The 18,625-nt window shown below is 44.6% G+C and overlaps 1 protein-coding gene across 2 annotated transcripts; it reads left to right on the forward strand.

Moving 5' to 3' along the window:
- Positions 1–13,226: 13,226 nt before the first annotated feature.
- On the forward strand, positions 13,227–18,109 carry LOC143789174 (uncharacterized). Of its 2 annotated transcripts, XM_077278965.1 has the most exons (6): positions 13,227–13,400; positions 14,212–14,368; positions 15,566–15,690; positions 15,772–15,906; positions 16,581–16,755; positions 17,170–18,109. In XM_077278965.1, the coding sequence occupies exons 5-6, from the start codon at positions 16,686–16,688 to the stop codon at positions 18,018–18,020; spliced, it is 921 nt and encodes a 306-aa protein (XP_077135080.1). In that variant the 5' UTR covers positions 13,227–13,400; positions 14,212–14,368; positions 15,566–15,690; positions 15,772–15,906; positions 16,581–16,685; the 3' UTR covers positions 18,021–18,109. The 2 variants fall into 2 exon arrangements, with proteins under 2 accessions (XP_077135080.1, XP_077135081.1); XM_077278966.1 differs by lacking the exon at positions 14,212–14,368.
- Positions 18,110–18,625: the final 516 nt, after the last annotated feature.

Below are 18,625 nucleotides of genomic sequence, written 5' to 3' on the forward strand. Positions count from 1 at the left end.
TTTGAACAGAAAATTGGCTGGAATCAAGAGTGTTTGCAGAGCCCCTTATGTGCATAAACTGTGGAAACTCCTGATAAGTCAGCTTATTTTGTAAACTATACCCCTCAAGGAACATATTTAAAGGTGTGAGCACCTTGAACCCAGAGGTGCTTCATAGAATTTTCTAATGTTGAGGCTCGAAATTGAAAAAAAATTAACTTATGCCATAAAAGTGTTGGTTTTGCCCCAAATTGTTCATTTTCACAAAAGTAACAGGATAAGATGGACCATACAATTTGTGGTGCAGTTTATTCTGAGCACACTGATACCCAGTATGTGTTGGAAAACTACTGTTTGGGCGCACGCCAGGTCTCGGAAGGAAGGAGCACCAACTGAATTCTGGAGCTCAATTTAGGCTGGAATAGATTGCGGATGCCATGTCACATTTGACGAGCCCCTGACAGATTAAAACAGCAGAAACCCCACAAGTGATTCCATTTTGGAAACTAACACTCTTGAGGAATTCATCTAGGGGTGTAGTGAGCATTTTTATCCTTCAGCTGATTCACAGAATTGAATAACATTAGGCTGAGTAAATGGAAAGTTAACATTTTTTCCACTAAAATTTTCTTTTGGTACAAGTTTTTAATTTTCAAAAGGAATAATAGGAGAAAATGAATGGTGGAATTTGTTGTGTTACTCGTCCTGAGTACGCCGATACCCCATATGTGGTCAAAAACTACTTTTCCGGCACAGTGCAAAGTTCAAAGGGAAGAAGCGCCATATTAGAGTTTAGATCTTACTAGAATGGTTTGCAGGTGCCATGTCACATTGGCAGAGCCCCTGAGGTGCCAGAACAGCAGAAACCCCAATGAAGTCATTTAAGTTTCCAAACTACACACTTGATGAATGCATCTAGGGGCGCAGTGATCATATTGACACCACATGTGCCTCACAGAATTAAAATAACTTTGGGCAGTGAAGAAAGACTAATTACATTTTTACCACTAAAATGTTGTTTCAGCCCCAAGTTTTAAATTTTTATACGGGCTAATAGTAAGAAATGGACCTGACAGTTTGTTTGACTCCACACATAAGACCTCAGGAGTGGACATGGATGTCAGACTTATGTACCATCCTCCAAAACTTTGAGGACTCCACCAAGATGGTGAGCGGCGATGATACAATAATTAGCATCACCATCCCACTTCTCTCTGTTCTGAAATGCTCTCTGCTCACTATCAAAGAAGATGCGTTGCAGTCGGAGATTGATGAGATGGAGCAAGGAACCATACATGGTGAATACACACAGCCCACCCACATCTCATCTCAACGTGGATAGGGTGACAATGAGGAAGAGGAGGAGGAAGAACAGGAGCTACTTTCATGCAATAGATAGTACTACTAGCACAGCTGTCATACCGTCTGTTCAGCATGGATGGCCTGAGGACAGGAAGGAGGAGGACAGAATTTTCAGTCATCCTCTTGGTGAAGACACGGAAGTCTTGCCTGTTAGCAGTCTTGCACACATGGCTGAGTTTATGTTACGTTGCCATTCACGTGACCCTTGCTTTCTCAAAAGTTTGGGTAGCAGTCATTACTGGTTGGTGACACTTCTAGACCCACACTACAAAGAAAACTTTCTATCTCATATTCCAGAGTCAGACAGGTGTACTAAAATGGTGCAGGACCAGAGGGCTCTTGTTGCGGAATTATTTAAAAAATTCCCATCTGAAAACGCTGGCAGCAGACATCACAGTTCGTTGCACAACCAAGGACGACAGGCGAAAGAGACACAACTCCAATCCAGCTCAAGTTCTGGGAGTTTTCTCAGACCCCACATCGTATAGGCCCTGAGGCACGGGGTACTCTCACAAGAAGTGCAAAGTTTTGGAAGATGCTGAGGGAGTACCTTGCTGACCAAACCAAAGTCCTCCGTGATACCTCCATGCCTTATAATTATTGGGTATCCAGGCTGGACACGTGGCATGAACTGGCTATGAATGCCTTGGAGGTCCTGGCCTGCCCTGCCACTAGCATTTTGTCAGAGTGGGTATTAAGTGCCGCTGGGGGAATTATAACTGATAAGCACGTCCGCCTGTCAACTGAAAATGCTGACAGGCTGACTCTTATAAAAATGAACAAGGGATGGATTGTGCCAGATTTCTGTACACCACTGAGCGATATCAGCCAAACATAACCTCCAATACAGTGTCTTTTTTGTTAACGCTATTACCATGCACCTCTTTACACCCAAACATGGGTATACAGTACACTTCGTGATTTCAACTTTTTTTCTGTTGTCATTCTCCTTCTCTTCATCCTCATCACCCACCACTAGGGTTGAGCGACTTTTATTTTTATAGGATCGGGTCGGGTTTCACGAAACCCGACTTTCTCAAAAGTCGGGTCGAGTGAAATCGGCCGATCCTATAAAAATGTCGGGGTCAGCCGAAACACGAAACCCAATGCAGTGCAATGGGATACTATGGTTCCCAGAGTCTGAAGGAGAGGAAACTCTCCTTCAGGCCCTGGGATCCATATTAATGTGTAAAATAAAGAATTAAAATAAAAAATATTGATATACTCACCTCTCCGACGCAGCCTGGACCTTACCACTGGTAACCGGCAGCCTTCTTTGTTTAAAATGAGCGCGTTCAGGGCCTTACATGACGTCACGGCTTGTGATTGGTCGCGGCCGCCCATGTAAACGCCAAGCGACCAATCACAAGCCGTGACGTAATTCTCAGGTCCTAAATTCCTAGAATTAGGAATTTAGGACCTGAAAATTATGTCACGGCTTGTGATTGGTCGCGTGGCGGTCACATGGACGGCCGCGACCAATCACAAGCCGTGACGTCATGTAAGGCCCTGAACGCGCTCATTTTAAGCAAAGAAGGCTGCCGGTTACCAGCTGTAAGGTCCAGGCTGCGTCGGAGAGGTGAGTATATCAATATTTTTTATTTTAATTCTTTATTTTACACTTAAATGTGGATTCTGATACCGATTTCCGATATCGCAAACATATCGGAACTCGGTATCGGAGTTCCGATACCAGATTCAGAAGATCGCCGACCTCATGGCCGACCCCACACAGGGGTCGGGTCGGGTTTCATGAAACCCGACTTTGCCAAAAGTCGGCGACTTCAGAAAATGGCTGACCCATTTCGCTCAACCCTACCCACCACCACTATATCACCATGGTGATCGTAGTCTGTGATGGAACAGCCACGTTATTGTGTTAAAGGGTGTTTTTGATGCCCATAAAAAAAATGTTTACAGTTTTTCTTTTCTTTTTTTCATTGGAATGTTATGTACTTTTTTGGCTGTGCACCCGGAGTGCCCTTGCATGGATGAGTGGGTAGTTATACTGGAGCAGCTTTACAAGGCCCACCGTAAGATGATCGCATAAGGCAGCAGTGTGGGCACGATACTTTTTCTCATTGGACATTGTGTTAAAGGGTGTTTATGATGCCCGTAAAAAATATATTTACACAGCATATTGATGTGTACCCCCCAGGGGCACATTTTTTTTTATGAATCCCTCCTCCACGTTTCATCCTAGGGGGATTGGGGTGCATGCAAATTTGGAGCAGGTCTGGCATTCACTGCATAGCCAAACAGTATGAGAGACCCAGTTCCTAATAATTGGAACTGTAGGGGTTTGTTACGCTGCTTCAACAATGCAATTCTCCACTTTTGGGTCTTCATCCTCAACTCTGAAATTCTCCAATGCAGGTTCTTCAGGCTTAACACTGCAATTCACTGCATAGTCAAACAGTATGGGAGTACCAGCTTCCTAATAATGGGAACTTTGGCGTCATGTGGCCATCCACTGTGTCGGTTCAAAGGGTTATTGGGGTGTAACTTTGGGGCAGGGCAGTCCTTGCATTCAATGCATAGGCTAACATTATGGGAGTAGCAAATTAAGAAAAATGGGAACTTTGGTTTCATGTGGCCTTCCAGGACGTCAGTTTTTTGGGTTATTGGGGTGCATCCAAATTTGGAGCAGGCTTTGCATTCACTTCATGGGCAAATTGTACGGGACTAGAGAAATCATAATAATGGGAACTTTGGTTTCATGTGGCCATGCACCACGTCTCTTCAAATTGTTTTGGTGGTTCCTGTAACTTTGGTGCAGGCCAGACCTTGGATTAAATGCATTGGCAAACAGAATGGGAGACTCACTTCCTAATAATGTGAACTTTGTTGGTTGTCAGCTTCAACAATGCAATTCTCCACTGCCAGTTCTTCAGCCTCTACACTGACATTCTCCAATGCAGGTTCTTCAGGCTCAACACTGCAATTCACTGCATAGGCAAACAGCATGAGAGTACCAACTTTCTAATAATGGGAACGTTGGTTTCATGGGGCCTTCCAGGACGTCTGTTTTTTGGGATACTGGGGTGCGTCCCAAATTGGAGCAGGCCTTGCATTCAATTCATGGGCAAACTGTAGGAAAGTAAAAAAAATGTAATAATGGGAACTTTGGTTTCATGTGGCCATCCACCATGTCTATTCAAACTGTTTTTGGGGTGCGATAAACTTTGGGGCAGACCAGGCCTTGCATTCAATGCATGGGCAAACAGTATGGCAGTACCAAATAAATAAGAATGGGAACTTTGGTTTCATGTGGCCTTCCAGGATGTCTGTTCAATGGGTTATTGAGGTGCGCCTAAATTTGAGTCATGCCTTGCATTCAATGCACAGTCAATAATAGTACAGGAGACACACTGTTTAATAATGGGAACAACAAAGCCCAGCCAGCTGATGGCTCTCTAAGAATAGGGAGGACAAACTGCTGTCCCTTTAAGAAGATTAAAGTCCGCCTAATGGCCCTCCTCCTTTAACAGTCCCACCTTCATAACTGAAACGGGATGTGTCTGATGATGTGTCACACACCACATGGCCAGCTAAGGTTACATAGTTACATAGTTATTAAGGTTGAATGAAGACTTTAAGTCCATCTAGTCCAACCCATAGCCTAACCTAAAATGCTCTAACATGTTGATCCAGAGGAAGAATCCGCGTCTGTTATTATGCTTAAACCTTCTTTCCTCCAGACGTAGAGGATGCCCCCTTGTCCCTGTCTCAGGTCTGTGATTAAAAAGATCATCAGAAAGGTCTTTGTACTGTCCCCTCATATATTTATACATTAACATAAGATCACCCCTTAGTCTTCGTTTTTCCAAACTAAACAGCCCCAAGTGTAATAACCTATCTTGGTATTGCAGACCCCCCAGTCCTCTAATAACCTTGGTCGCTCTTCTCTGCACCCGCTCCAGTTCAGCTATGTCTTTCTTATACACCGGAGACCAGAACTGTGCACAGTATTCTAAGTGTGGTCGCACTAGTGACTTGTATAGAGGTAAAATGATGTTCTCCTCATGAGCATCTATGCCTCTTTTAATGCATCCCATTATTTTATTTGTCTTTGTAGCAGCTGCCTGACACTGGCCACTGAATATGAGTTTGTCATCCACCCATACACCCAGGTCTTTTTCATTGACGGTTTTGCCCAGAGTTTTAGAATTAAGCACATAGTTATACATCTTATTACTTCTACCCAAGTGCATGACCTTACATTTATCCCCATTAAAGCTCATTTGCCATTTATCAGCCCAAGCTTCTAGTTTACATAAATCAGCCTGTAATATAAAATTGTCCTCCTCTGTATTGATTACCCTGCAGAGTTTAGTGTCATCTGCGAATATTGAAATTCTACTCTGAATGCCCCCTACAAGGTCATTAATAAATGTTAAAAAGAAGAGGGCCCAATACTGACCCCTGTGGTACCCCACTGCTAACCGCGACCCAGTCCGAGTGTGCTCCATTAATAACCACCCTTTGTTTCCTATCCCTGAGCCAGCTCTCAACCCACTTACACATATTTTCCCCTATCCCCATTATTCTCATTTTATGTATCAACCTTTTGTGTGGCACCGTTTTAAAAGCTTTTGAAAAGTCCATATACACTACGTCCACTGGGTTCCCTTGGTCCAGTCCGGAACTTACCTCTTCATAGAAGCTGATCAGATTAGTCTGACATGAACGGTCCCTAGTAAACCCGTGCTGATACTGGGTCATGAGGTTATTCCTCCTCAGATACTCCAGTATAGCATCCCTTAGGCCATGTTCACACTTTGCGGTTTGTACCGCGGAACCGCCGCGATTTTGATGCTGCGGGTCCGCAGCAGTTTCCATAGCGTTTACATTAACATGTAAACCCTATGGAAACCGCAAACCGCAGTGCACATGCTGCGGGAAAAAACGCGCAGAAACGCAGCGGTTTACAACCCGCAGCATGTCACTTCTTTGTGCAGAATCGCTGCGATTCTGCACCCATAGGAAAGCATTGAACCGCTTACTTCCCGCATGGGGCTGTGCCCACGTTGCGGGAAGTAAGCGGATAATGTGCGGGTGGTACCCAGGGTGGAGGAGAGGAGACTCTCCTCCAGGCCCTGGGAACCATATTTGGGTGTAAAAAAAAGAATTAAAATAAAAAATAATGCTATACTCACCTCTCAGCGCTGCCCGCGGCGTCCGGTCTGGGTTGATGTGCGAACAGGACCTGCGGTGATGTCGCGGTCACATGACCGTGATGACGCCGCGGTCACATGACCGTGATGTCACGAAGGGTCCTTCTCGGCACAGCATCTTTGGAAGCGGACCGCCGAGTGCAGCGCCGAGGAGATCGGGACGTCAGAGAGGGTGAGTATAGCCAATTTTTTAATTTTAACATTATACTATTGATGCTGCATATTGCTGCACATGCAGCATCAATAGTATAGGCGGAAACCCGCAGCGGAAACCGCGGAACAAACCGCGATAAATCTGCAGGGATAACCGCAGCGGGTTTGCCCTGCAGATTTATCAATTCCGCTGCGGGGGAACCCGCAGAGCACACCGCAAAGTGTGCACATAGCCTTAGAATGCCCTCCAGGATTTTACCCACAGTAGAGGTTAAGCTTACTGGCCTATAATTTCCGAGTTCAGTTTTTGTCCCCTTTTTGAATATTGGCACCACATTTGCTATACGCCAGTCCTGTGGTACAGACCCTGTTATTATGGAGTCTTTAAAGATTAAAAATAATGGTCTATCAATGACTGCACTTAGTTCCTGCAGTACTCGGGGGTGTATCCCATCCGGGCCCGGAGATTTGTCCATTTTAGTGATTTTTAGACGCCGCCGTACTTCCTGCTGGGTTAAGCAGGTGACATTTAATGGGGAATTTTTGTTATCACTGATCATATTGTCGCCATGGGATTTTCTTGTGTTAATACTGATGAAAAAAGTCATTTAGCATATTGGCTTTTTCCTCATCCTCATCCACCATTTCCCCCAGACTATTTTTAAGGGGGCCAACACTTTCATTTTTTAGTTTCTTACTATTTATGTAGTTAAAGAATATTTTGGGATTATTTTTACTCTCTCTGGCAATGAGTCTCTCTGTCTCAATCTTTGCTGCCTTGATTTGCTTTTTACAGAATTTATTTAATTTTCTGTATTTATTTAATGCCTCCTCACTACCTACTTCCTTTAATTCTCTAAATGCTTTCTTTTTGTCACTTATTGCGCCCCTTACAGCTCTATTTAGCCATATTGGTTTCCTCCTATTTCTAGTATGTTTATTCCCATACGGTATATACTGTGCACAGGTCCTATCCAAAATGCTAATAAACGTCTCCCATTTTCTTTGTGTATTTTTATGTCTCAGGATTAGTGTTGAGCGATACCGTCCGATACTTGAAAGTATCGGTATCGGAAAGTATCGGCCAATACCGGCAAAGTATCGGATCTCGCCGATTCCGATACCCATGCAAGTCAATGGGACACCAAGTATCGGACAGTATCCTGATGGTTCCCAGGGTCTGAAGGAGAGGAAACTCTCCTTCAGGCCCTGGGATCCATATTACTGTGTAAAATAAAGAATTAAAATAAAAAATATTGATATACTCACCTGTCCGGAGGCCCCTGGACATCACCGCTGGTAACCGGCAGCCTTCTTTGCTTAAAATGAGCGCGTTCAGCACATTCCATGACGTCACGGCTTCTGATTGGTCGCGTGCCTGCCGCTCATGTGACCGCCAGGCGACCAATAACAAGCCGTGACGTCATTCTCAGGTCCTAAATTCCTAGAATTAGGAATTTAGGACCTGAGAATGACGTCACGGCTTGTGATTGGTCGCCTGGCGGTCACATGAGCGGCACGTGACCAATCAGAAGCCGTGACGTCATGGAAGGTGCTGAACGCGCTCATTTTAAGCAAAGCAGCCTGCCGGTTACTACCAGGGCACGTCAGAGGGTGAGTATATCCCTATTTTTTATTTTAATTCTTTATTTTTTACATGGATATGGATCCCAGGGCCTGAAGGAGAGTTTCCTCTCCTTTAGACCCTGGGAACCATACACTGGGAACTTCCGATTCCCAATACCACAAAAGTATCGGATCTCGGTATCGGAATTCCGATACAGCAAATATCGGCCGATACCCAATACTTGCGGTATCGGAATGCTCAACACTACTCAGGATATCATCCCAGTTAATTGCACCAAGATCCTCTCTTATCCGTTGGAAATTTGCCCTCCTGAAGTTTAGTGTCCTTGTCACCCCCCTACTACCCATCTTATTAAAGAATACATGAAAACTTATTATTTTGTGATCACTATTCCCCAAGTGACCCCCAACCCTTATATTTGATATGCGGTCTGGCCTGTTGGTTAATATTAGGTCTAGCAGTGCCCCCCTTCTTGTTGGGTCCTGAACCAGTTGTGAAAGGTAATTGTCTCTCATAGTTGTCAGACCCCGATCACCTTTACTGGAACTGCAGGTTTCTGTTCCCCAATCTATTTCAGGGTAGTTGAAGTCCCCCATAATAATGACTTCTCCTTGAGTCGCAGCTTCATCTATTTGCTTTACGAGGATATTCTCCATTGCTTCCATTATTTTTGGAGATTTATAACAAACCCCTATCAGTAATTTATTATTTTTTCCCCCTCCCCTTATCTCCACCCACAGAGACTCTACATTTTCATTAGATTCACCTATATTATCACGCCGGATGGGTTTTAAGGACGATTTTACATACAGACACACCCCACCCCATCGCTTATATGTACGGTCATTTCTGAACAGACTATAGCCCTGCAACTTAACAGCCCAGTCATGGCTCTCATCCAGCCATGTCTCAGATATCCCCACCATGTCATAATTATGCTCCAACAACATTAGTTCTACTTTCTCCATGTTGTTGGCAAAGCTTCTGGCATTAGTATACATGCACTTGATGTTCCTCTCTGTACCTCTATTCTTTCTTAAATTATTAACTGTTCTAACCCCACCTTCCATGCCACCCCCAACTTCCTTATTTGTGCCCAGGTCTCTATCTGCACTATCTTCCCCTCCTATAAAATGAATACCCTCCCCCAATCCCTAGTTTAAACACTCCTCCAACCTTCTAGCCATTTTCTCCCCCAGCACAGCTGCACCTTCCCCAGTGAGGTGCAGCCCGTCCCTAGCGTAGAGCCTGTAGCCCACTGAGAAGTTGGCCCAGTTCTGTAGGAACCCAAACCCCTCCTTCCTACACCAATCCTTGAGCCACTTATTAACCTCCCTAATCTCCCGTTGCCTCTCTGGCGTGGCACGTGGTACAGGCAGTACTTTGGAAAATACCACATTGGAGGTCCGTGCTTTAAGCTTGCAGCCTAATTCCCTGAAATCGTCTTTAATGACCTTCCACTTACCTCTAACTTTGTCATTTGTGCCAATGTGCACCATGACCGCTGGGTCCTCACCAGCCTCTCCCAGTAATCTGTCCACCTGATCAGCGATGTGTTGGACTCGAGTGCCAGGTAGGCAGCACACCGTCCAACGATCCCTGTCTTTGTGACAGATTGCCCTATCTGTTCCCCTAATAATTGAGTCCCCCACTACCAGCACCTGTCTGGCCTGCCCTGCTCTCCTATTTCCCCCCTTACTGGAGCAGTCACTCCTCCGGCTTTCAGATGACATCCCTGGCTGCAGCAGTGCTACAACTGTACTGGCACCCCCCTCATCTGCCAACTTAGCAAACTTATTGGGGTGTGCCAGATCAGGACTAGCCTCCCTGACACTCTTCCCTCTACCCCGCTTCCTAACTGTCACCCAGCTTGCTACTTCACTGTCCTGCAGCTCCATCCTACCATTCCCCCCTCATCTATCCCATTGAGCGTCTGCTCAGTGAGCAGAAGACTCCTGTTGTGAATTCCGCTCTTGGGCTCCCTCCGGTGGTTGTAAGTGGCACTTTTGTGAGTTCTGCTCTTGGGCTCCCTCCGGTGGTTGTACAACTGGCCCACCCAGATAACAGACATCTTCTGGGAAACAGGAAGATCCGAAATAAAATCCACCACAGAGTTTACAAAAATCTCCACACCTGACTAAAGGTGTGGAGGGTAAATCTGCTTTCCAGAGCTTCCAGCTTAACTGAATAAATCCATACTGACAAGCTGGACAAGAAAAAACATAGAAAGAGCTGAATGATTAAGTCCACAATATGTGGACAGCAAAAGAACAAGCAAGGACTTATCTTTGCTGAACTGGTAAGAATATCAGGGAAATCCAAGCAGAGATGTGGATCCAACCAGGAACCATTGACAACTGGCCCAGGCTGAAGGATAGAGCCAGGTTAAATAGCCGAGTCAGAAAGACGATCAGTGGAAGCAGCTGCTGACTGCTAAATCCAAGGAGCAGCAGTTCCACTCAAAACCACCGGAGGGAGCCCAAGAGCAGAACTCACAAAAGTGCCACTTACAGCCACCGGAGGGAGCCCAAGAGCGAAATTCACAACAGACTCCTCTCCATATTGTCTATGGAGACAATAACATTTCCCAGTGAATGCAAAAATGAAAAATTCATCAAAAACGCTGCGTGTGAACATAGCTCAAGTGGTGGAGGAACATTTTTGTTTTGGGTTATTTATTTTGCCTAATATACAAGTCGTTACCCTGGAAAGGATGTACCTCAACATATTTCCCAGGAAAATCCATTTTGGTTTCATTTTTGTATGTTTTCATGTGCGCCTGTAAAAGTGGCGTAAGACTCTGACAACATTGTTCACAACAGTGACCTGGGAGTCAGAAATGCTTCTAGGGGTCTTCCCCATTATGTTCCCGTGTAATTTGAGAACTGTTCCCATAGATTTCTGATTCCCGGAAAAGACCTCCGGGGGGAGGGGGGGTGTCACGGCAAAAAAACTCAGGTTTTCTAGGCTTATATTGGGCTCGTTGCTCATGTTGAGCACCCAAGCATTCCAATCTGCTCGACACGAGCAACAAGCACCCGAGCATTTTCTGCTCGCTCATCACTAGTCCTAATATTTCCGGTACCTGAAAAAAACGGTACCGGAGATGTCAGTGACATATACAATTATTACAGTAATGTAATGGTAAACCCACATGTAAGGGTAAACCTCAAACCCTACAGAATCCCCGAACCACACCAGGAGATAATCTGCAAGGAGGTGAAGAGAATGCTGGACCTCGGGGTGATAGAGGAATCAAGAAGTAGCTGGTCAAGTCCCATCGTCCTCGTATCGAAGCCCAATGGCGAGTAGCGATTTTGTAATGACTACTGCAGGCTCAATGAGGTGTCCAGTGTTGACGCGTACCCAATGTCCCGCATGGACGAACTCACATGGGATGTTATATACCTGGTAACGAGAATCAGGCAGTGTCTCTTGGGAGAGCAGGAACTCCAACTGTGCGGGTCAACTGCAGGGGAATCCTGCAGGGAAAGGACTCATATGGGCTGTGTTTTCTTTGTTTTACCTTTATGCCAGCAAGGCTCGGTTTATTTTGCTGAACCCGCCAAGGTTTATGCTATCCACAATAAACCAGCAGGTGATCATCTACCAGAACGTTTCCTCTGTCTACCTGGGAAAGCAGCGGAGTGTGTCAACCCCTCACAACATGTACAGAAAGCTGCACACACACTGTACTAATTGTATATGTCACTGACATCTATATATCTATCTATTCTATGTGTAATAAATAATCTTTATTTTTTATAAATATATTTTTATATCTTTATATAGCGCTAACATATTCCACAGCGCTTTACAGGTTTGCACACATTATCGTCACTGTCCCTGTTACAATCTAAATTCCTTATCAGTATGTCTTTGGAATGTGGGAGGAAACTGGAGTACCCGGAGGAAACCCATGGAAACACGGAGAGAACATACAAACTCTTTGCAGATGTTGTCTTGAGGGCTTGAACCCAGGACTCCAGCGCTGCAAGGCTGCTGTGCTATCAACTGCGCCACCGTGCTGTGTGTATAACCCATATATCTGTATCTATGTGTGTAATCCATCTCTTCTAGACTGTCGGGTCCCGGTGTCATTTTAGAGTACGTGGCTGCTGAATTACCGACTTTTCTTCTATCTATATAATATTTATACATATATCTGTGTGTGTCACTGACATCTATATATCTATGTGTATACTGTATATCTATTCTAACCTGTCACTCTGTGATTTTACTGTATGCAGCACATGAATTGCAGGCTTTTTATCTATCTATCTATTTATCATCTACTTTAAAATACTTTAGTGGCAACACAATTATTACCGATCACAAATCCGAATGTGCCACATTTGTGCCGAATTTGTGTTTGTCGATCGTTTTACAAACATATTAGCACATGTCCTGTCATCACTTCTATCATGGAAATGCCCCTTTGACTAATGTTATCATTCATCCAATAGACTGTATGAGGACATGAGGTCCTGGTGATGGTCGGCCTGGAATCACATGATGACACAATTCCCAGAACACTGCCCCCTATCAGTGGAAATGTGAGAAAATCCAATAATGACACCAAATGCTTGAAGACTTTATCCTGAGCATCAGATTATATAGTTCAATGTATCTTTATACAGAGAATGAGAAGATAAAAGAAACTGTCAGAAAAGAGTAAATGTGTTATAATGTCATATGATGAGAATTGGAAATGGGAAACGCTCAGCCAAACCTCTGTAACCACCGGCTGTAATCTAACACCTGGAAACCGCCAGGATGTTATTTCATTCATCCCTATTTGTGCCTCCATCATTATCAGCTGCTTTATAAGGGGCAGATAGTGAGAGAAAAAGTATTGGTTATTCCGCTGCATTGTGACATCATCTCTTACCTTATATGGAAGCGGGCAGTGATGTCACACAGGTGAGTGATGATGTCACAATAGAGCGGAACCTTAAAAACCCTCCGTTCCATCTCACTGGCTCAGACTTGGTATATGTCTGTCTGCTGACAACACTGTACCTAGATCTTCTCCTTGTGAGATTAGCGATTTACTTGAATAGAGGAAAACTTCTGTATTAGCGAATTAATACTTCTGGATTTTCCTGAAGATCACTGACTGAGGACTTCTACATCTGGAGGTAAGTCTATTTTGTGTTGTTATTTATGAAACTATTATTATTTATTGTTATAGCGCCATTTTTTCCATGGCGTTTTACATGTGAGGAGGGGTATACATAATAAAAACAAGTGCAATAGTCTTGAACAATACAAGTCACAACTGGTACAGGAGGAGAGAGGACCCTGCCCGCGAGGGCTCACAATCTACAAGGGATGGGTGAGAATACAGTAGGTGAGGATAGAGCTGGTCATGCAGCGGTTTGGTCGATCGGTGGTTACTGCAGGTTGTAGGCTTGTCGGAAGAGGTGGGTCTTCAGGTTCTAACTAGAAGCTTTCTTCTCATTATTTTTTCATGTATTCTTGAATTTTGTATGAAAACACTTTTTGCATTTGTTGCCATTTTCTGACACCCGTAGCGGTTTCTTTTTTCGTGATTTGGGGTTGGGTGAAGGATTATTTTTTGCACCCTGAGCTGTCGTTTTTACTGATACCATGATGGGGAACATGCGATGTTTTGATGAGTAACTCGTCCGGCACAAATCACGGCACAATACAACAGAAAAAACATTTTCATGAATATTTTTATTTACAATTCATGAAACAAATCCAGTCCTCAGTGACCGGATATAAGAGTAGGAATGGCCGCGAGAAAACCAGGGAGCAAATATCAGTGTCCAGCAATTTACAGGGGGACGAGGGGAGATTTCCTTTATTAATAAATAGTAGTAATAATAATGGCAGCCAGCGCTCTACTTGTATGGGGCAGGGCGGGCTGCACCAGGGATTATAGCACTGTGTAATATGGCTCCAATGTTTTCTCCTCCCCTTCAGATCTCCCTCCTGACTCTGTCTGGTCCAGGACCACAGAGGGGACGTCAGCTCCTGGCTGTCTGGTCCAGGACCACAGAGGGGACGTCAGTCACCACCTACATAAGCTGAGAAGAGAACGTCAGCGTGCACAGGACCCGCAGAGCCGGACATCTGTAGAGTGAGTATAATGGCGGAGGAGCCACCGCCGGGGTCCATCTTCTTACACTAATTAGATAAGTGGAGGAGGCCGGACCACGGCTGTCGGCACTAACCACTGAGTTAGGCCAGAATTGCACCTGACAACCTCCCGAATTTAACCACTATCATTCGGCTACTTGTTGGCTGATTGTCGGGTGTCTGATGGCCATTAAAGCATTTCTTACTGCTGGAAAATACTGACCAAATACTGAGCATGTGAACGTGGCCTAAAGCTGAAAATTATTTGGTTTAGATCTGAAATAAAACTTGTGTCAGAGTATAATGTAGCCCCCCCCTCATAAAATATGTAGCTCCCCTCATAAAATATAATGCAGCCCCCTCATAGAGTATAATGCATCCCCTCCCATAGAGTATAATGTAGCCCCCTTAAATAAAATAATGTAGCCCCCTCGTAGAATATAATGCAGCCCTCAAATAGAATAATGCAGCCCCCTCATAGAGTAAAATGCAGCCCCTTCATAGGGTATAATGCAGTCCCCTTAAAGAATATAATGTAGCCCCCTCAAATACTATAATGCAGCCCCCCATAGAGTAAAATGCTGCCCCTTCATAGGGTATAATGCAAACTCCCATAGAATATAATGTAGCCCCCTCATATAATATAATGCAGCCCCTCCATAGAATATAATGTAGCCTCTCCATAGAATATAATACAGCCCCACAGTCCTACAGTCTTATGGCCACCAGTACTAACTGATATATATATATATATATATATATATATATATATATATATATATATATATCCCACAATCCTCACCTCTCCTCCTCATTCCCCTGCGGTTCCAGACTCTGCTCCAGTCTCAGCAGCTGCACTGCCATCTGCCCGGCACACAGTATGAGGTGACGTCATCGCGCACCGGCTGTGTCAGAGGCAGAGGGCAATGATGGAGCAGGGAGTATCATCTGATGCCCTCTCCTCTATTATTGCACCTATGATGCGGATACAGTTGAATGCGGCACATGCTGGGGGCAGCAGCGGTGGAGCAGCAGGCGACAGGAGGAAGGAGCCGACTGCTGCGGCTAAAGTCTGTGCCCGCTGCTAAAGAGAAATGAATATTCACTGCTCCCCACGCCCATGGCCAGTCCGACCCGGGCTCTACACACAGAACTGAGGAATAAAATGGTAAAAACTCATCTGTTCCTTATACTACAGGTGGAATAATACTCTACTGCTGGAAGGTTCTCAAAGTTTTACTTGTTGAGCGTTGAAAACTCCAAGTGTAAACTTTGTTCTGGATTAGGAATCTTATTTCCATCGGGAATTCACCAGATATTACTGTAAGTATTCTGAGGTCATAACAAACATTTCCTGCCTAAAAATAAAAGAATAAAATCTGACCGATCTATTGTTCATTTTAGGGTTGATAAACGACTACAGAGCTGAAATCTTGACAAGAAGATCCCTGTCGATTACTAAGATCCCAGCTGAATTCTGTAGCACTACTAGTGACATCACATTTCTTGGATTTACAAGAAGAGTAAAGTAGTTAGAAGGTAACGATACTTTTCTGTAACATTTAAGTCTAAGTTGCAATGTGTGACCATGATGTGAGGAATAGCGCCATTTCCGGCCATTATATGGCTTGTATGGTATTTTGTATTGTTCTACAATTTTCACCCTACAGTCACTATCTCTAATTTGCATTTGTCTTTGAATCAGTGTCTCCCGCAAAAAAAGTATTTTACCTCTTTCCTTAGGCAGCACAGAGCCATGGAGGAAAGTATATATCAGTACTGAGCATTGCAGCTGTGAATCCAGCTCTGGTCTAAGCTAATATACCTGCTAGAATCCTGCAGGACAATGATTCTGTGCTTCCTCCTGGCAGTGCTCCTCCTCTGCCTCCTAACTTGTGAAATCTCTGTGCAGAGCAAGAGGGATTACAGGAGGTTATTCAGAGTTAATGAGCTCAGGAGACGGGAAAGGGGAGGAATTGACCCATAAGAATAGATTAAAGACGATTTCTCTGATATCATATGTTACAAAGTTTCTTATAATCACTTATACTAGTGATTTATACAGTTTGTTGCCGGGCAGTTCCCATGTAAACACTTTCTCGATGTTTTGCGGCTTCATCTTCTCGTCCTTCCATACTACTTATGGTCACTACTTTTTGGCTTTTGCGGTTTATTGTCCTATAACTTTTTTCCATTTGTGGATTATTTTGCAGGACTTCTCGCGCACTGAGTGACTTCTGCGTGTTGCTCTGCGCTGTGAGATCTGCGACTATTGTTCGCCGGAAGAGAACTTTACTGAACACTTTTGAGGAGAAACCATGAGTTCTCGGGAATTGAGGCAGCTGATCATGGACAACATTGCATGGATGAACCGGCCAGAAAACCGAAGTAAGTGAACCTTTACAATGTAAGGGGTGTGTGTGGGGGGATTATACCGGGGTCTTTTTGTCGTCACCCCAGTAACAACAGGTTCCACTCTCTAGTTCTTTCCATAAGAGGAGTTAGAAATATTTCTGCCTGTATACTGGGGACAATGTTAGACGGGGAACTAAACTAATAACTCTGGGTATTGTAGTAGTGACGATCGGTGGGGTCCGGACCCTCAGACCAGCACACATCGCTCACAACAGGGGTCAACATGCTTAGATTATTCTTGGGTGTGTGCAGAGCGGTGTCCCGGCCCAGTAAAAAGTTATAGAGAAATAATAGATAGATAATAGATAGATAATAGATGATAGACACATTTGTACCTGTCATTTATGATATTTTCTGTCATTATAATACATGAGTTTTTCCCTTCAGATCAGAGCCCTGTGATCGGAAGACTCAGGTCGTCTCAGACAAGAGGAGGAAGGATTGAAGATGACAGAGATTATTTACCTTCTCCAGAGAGAAGAAGAAGAGTTAGAGACCCATCTAGGCGCTCAGTACGAGAGGAGACCAGACACAGGAGCCGTTCGCCACATAGGCCGCTACCTGACCGTCCCATCTCTCCTGAGCCTTTACCACCGACCACGCGCCCTGACAATCTCAGGCCTGCGGAAGCTTTACCACCGACCACGCGCCCTGACAATCTCAGGCCTGCGGAGGCTTTACCACCAACCACGCTCCCTGACAATCTCAGGCCTGCGGAAGCTTTACCACCGACCACGCTCCCTGACAATCTCAGGCCTGCAGAGGCTTTACCACCGACCACGCTCCCTGACCGTCACAGTTCTGCTGATGCGTCACTACCGAGCAGCAGCAATAACAGGAGTGGTGGAAATGAAGCGGCAACCACCTCCGGGGCCGATCCTCAGCCAAATTTTATTCCACCATCCGTCGGCACAGATGCTGAGAATCAGGCCGGATTAGATTCAGATGAGGATACAACACCACCGCAGGCTGCACCCCTGCGGAGGAGAGGACGGCGGAGAGGAATGACAAGGATACGGCAAATAGAACGCCTTCCTACCAGGAGCGCCACAGGCCAGGAGGAGATTCCTTCTTGTGCCATATGCCTAGGTGATTATGAAGTAGGTGAGCAGCTTATTGTGCTGCCCTGCCGACATCTTTTTCATCAGAGCTGCATTACACCATGGCTCCGCCAAAACCGCTACTGTCCTTACTGCCGCCAAAACTGTTTCCAACAGAACAGACAGAGAAGAGCATAAATCCCAACATGTGCTCGTGTACCCATCCCCTATATATATTTATTTCCTTTATTAATGATTTTTACTAAATAAAATGTATGTTTTTTATACTTATGAAGTCAGCACTCCATTTTTTCAGTTTTCTATGTTACCAGGAGTTTCTTCGTGTACTGCCATATTGATACATTTATAGAGGAACAGTCACACGATGCAACTACTTTTTACCTATTTATGCATCATTTCCGGAATTTTCTAAACTGCATCGGTGATATGTCCGCCACTGCATTACAGAATCCATTTAGCTCTAGTGGTCCCCATACTTGCCATAATCCGTTCTGCAATTTCTGGGGCAACACCTCTATTAAATCTGTGGACAGTTTGCTCCAATTTCAAATCAAGCACTAAATCTATTGTAATACTTCTAATCTGATTTACTATGCTGCACGTGAGTGTCCATATATATGGGGCTGCATTACACTATAGAGGCTGCCTATGGGGGTGCATTATATTAGGGGCTGCATTACACTATAGAGGCTGCCTATGGGGGTGCATTATATTAGGGGCTGCATTATACTAAAGAGGCTGCGTTATACTATAGAGGCTGCCTATGGGGGAGCATTATATTA

This window comes from Ranitomeya variabilis, unplaced genomic scaffold, assembly GCF_051348905.1.
Source record: "Ranitomeya variabilis isolate aRanVar5 unplaced genomic scaffold, aRanVar5.hap1 Scaffold_112, whole genome shotgun sequence".
Taxonomy (NCBI): Eukaryota; Metazoa; Chordata; class Amphibia; order Anura; family Dendrobatidae; genus Ranitomeya; species Ranitomeya variabilis.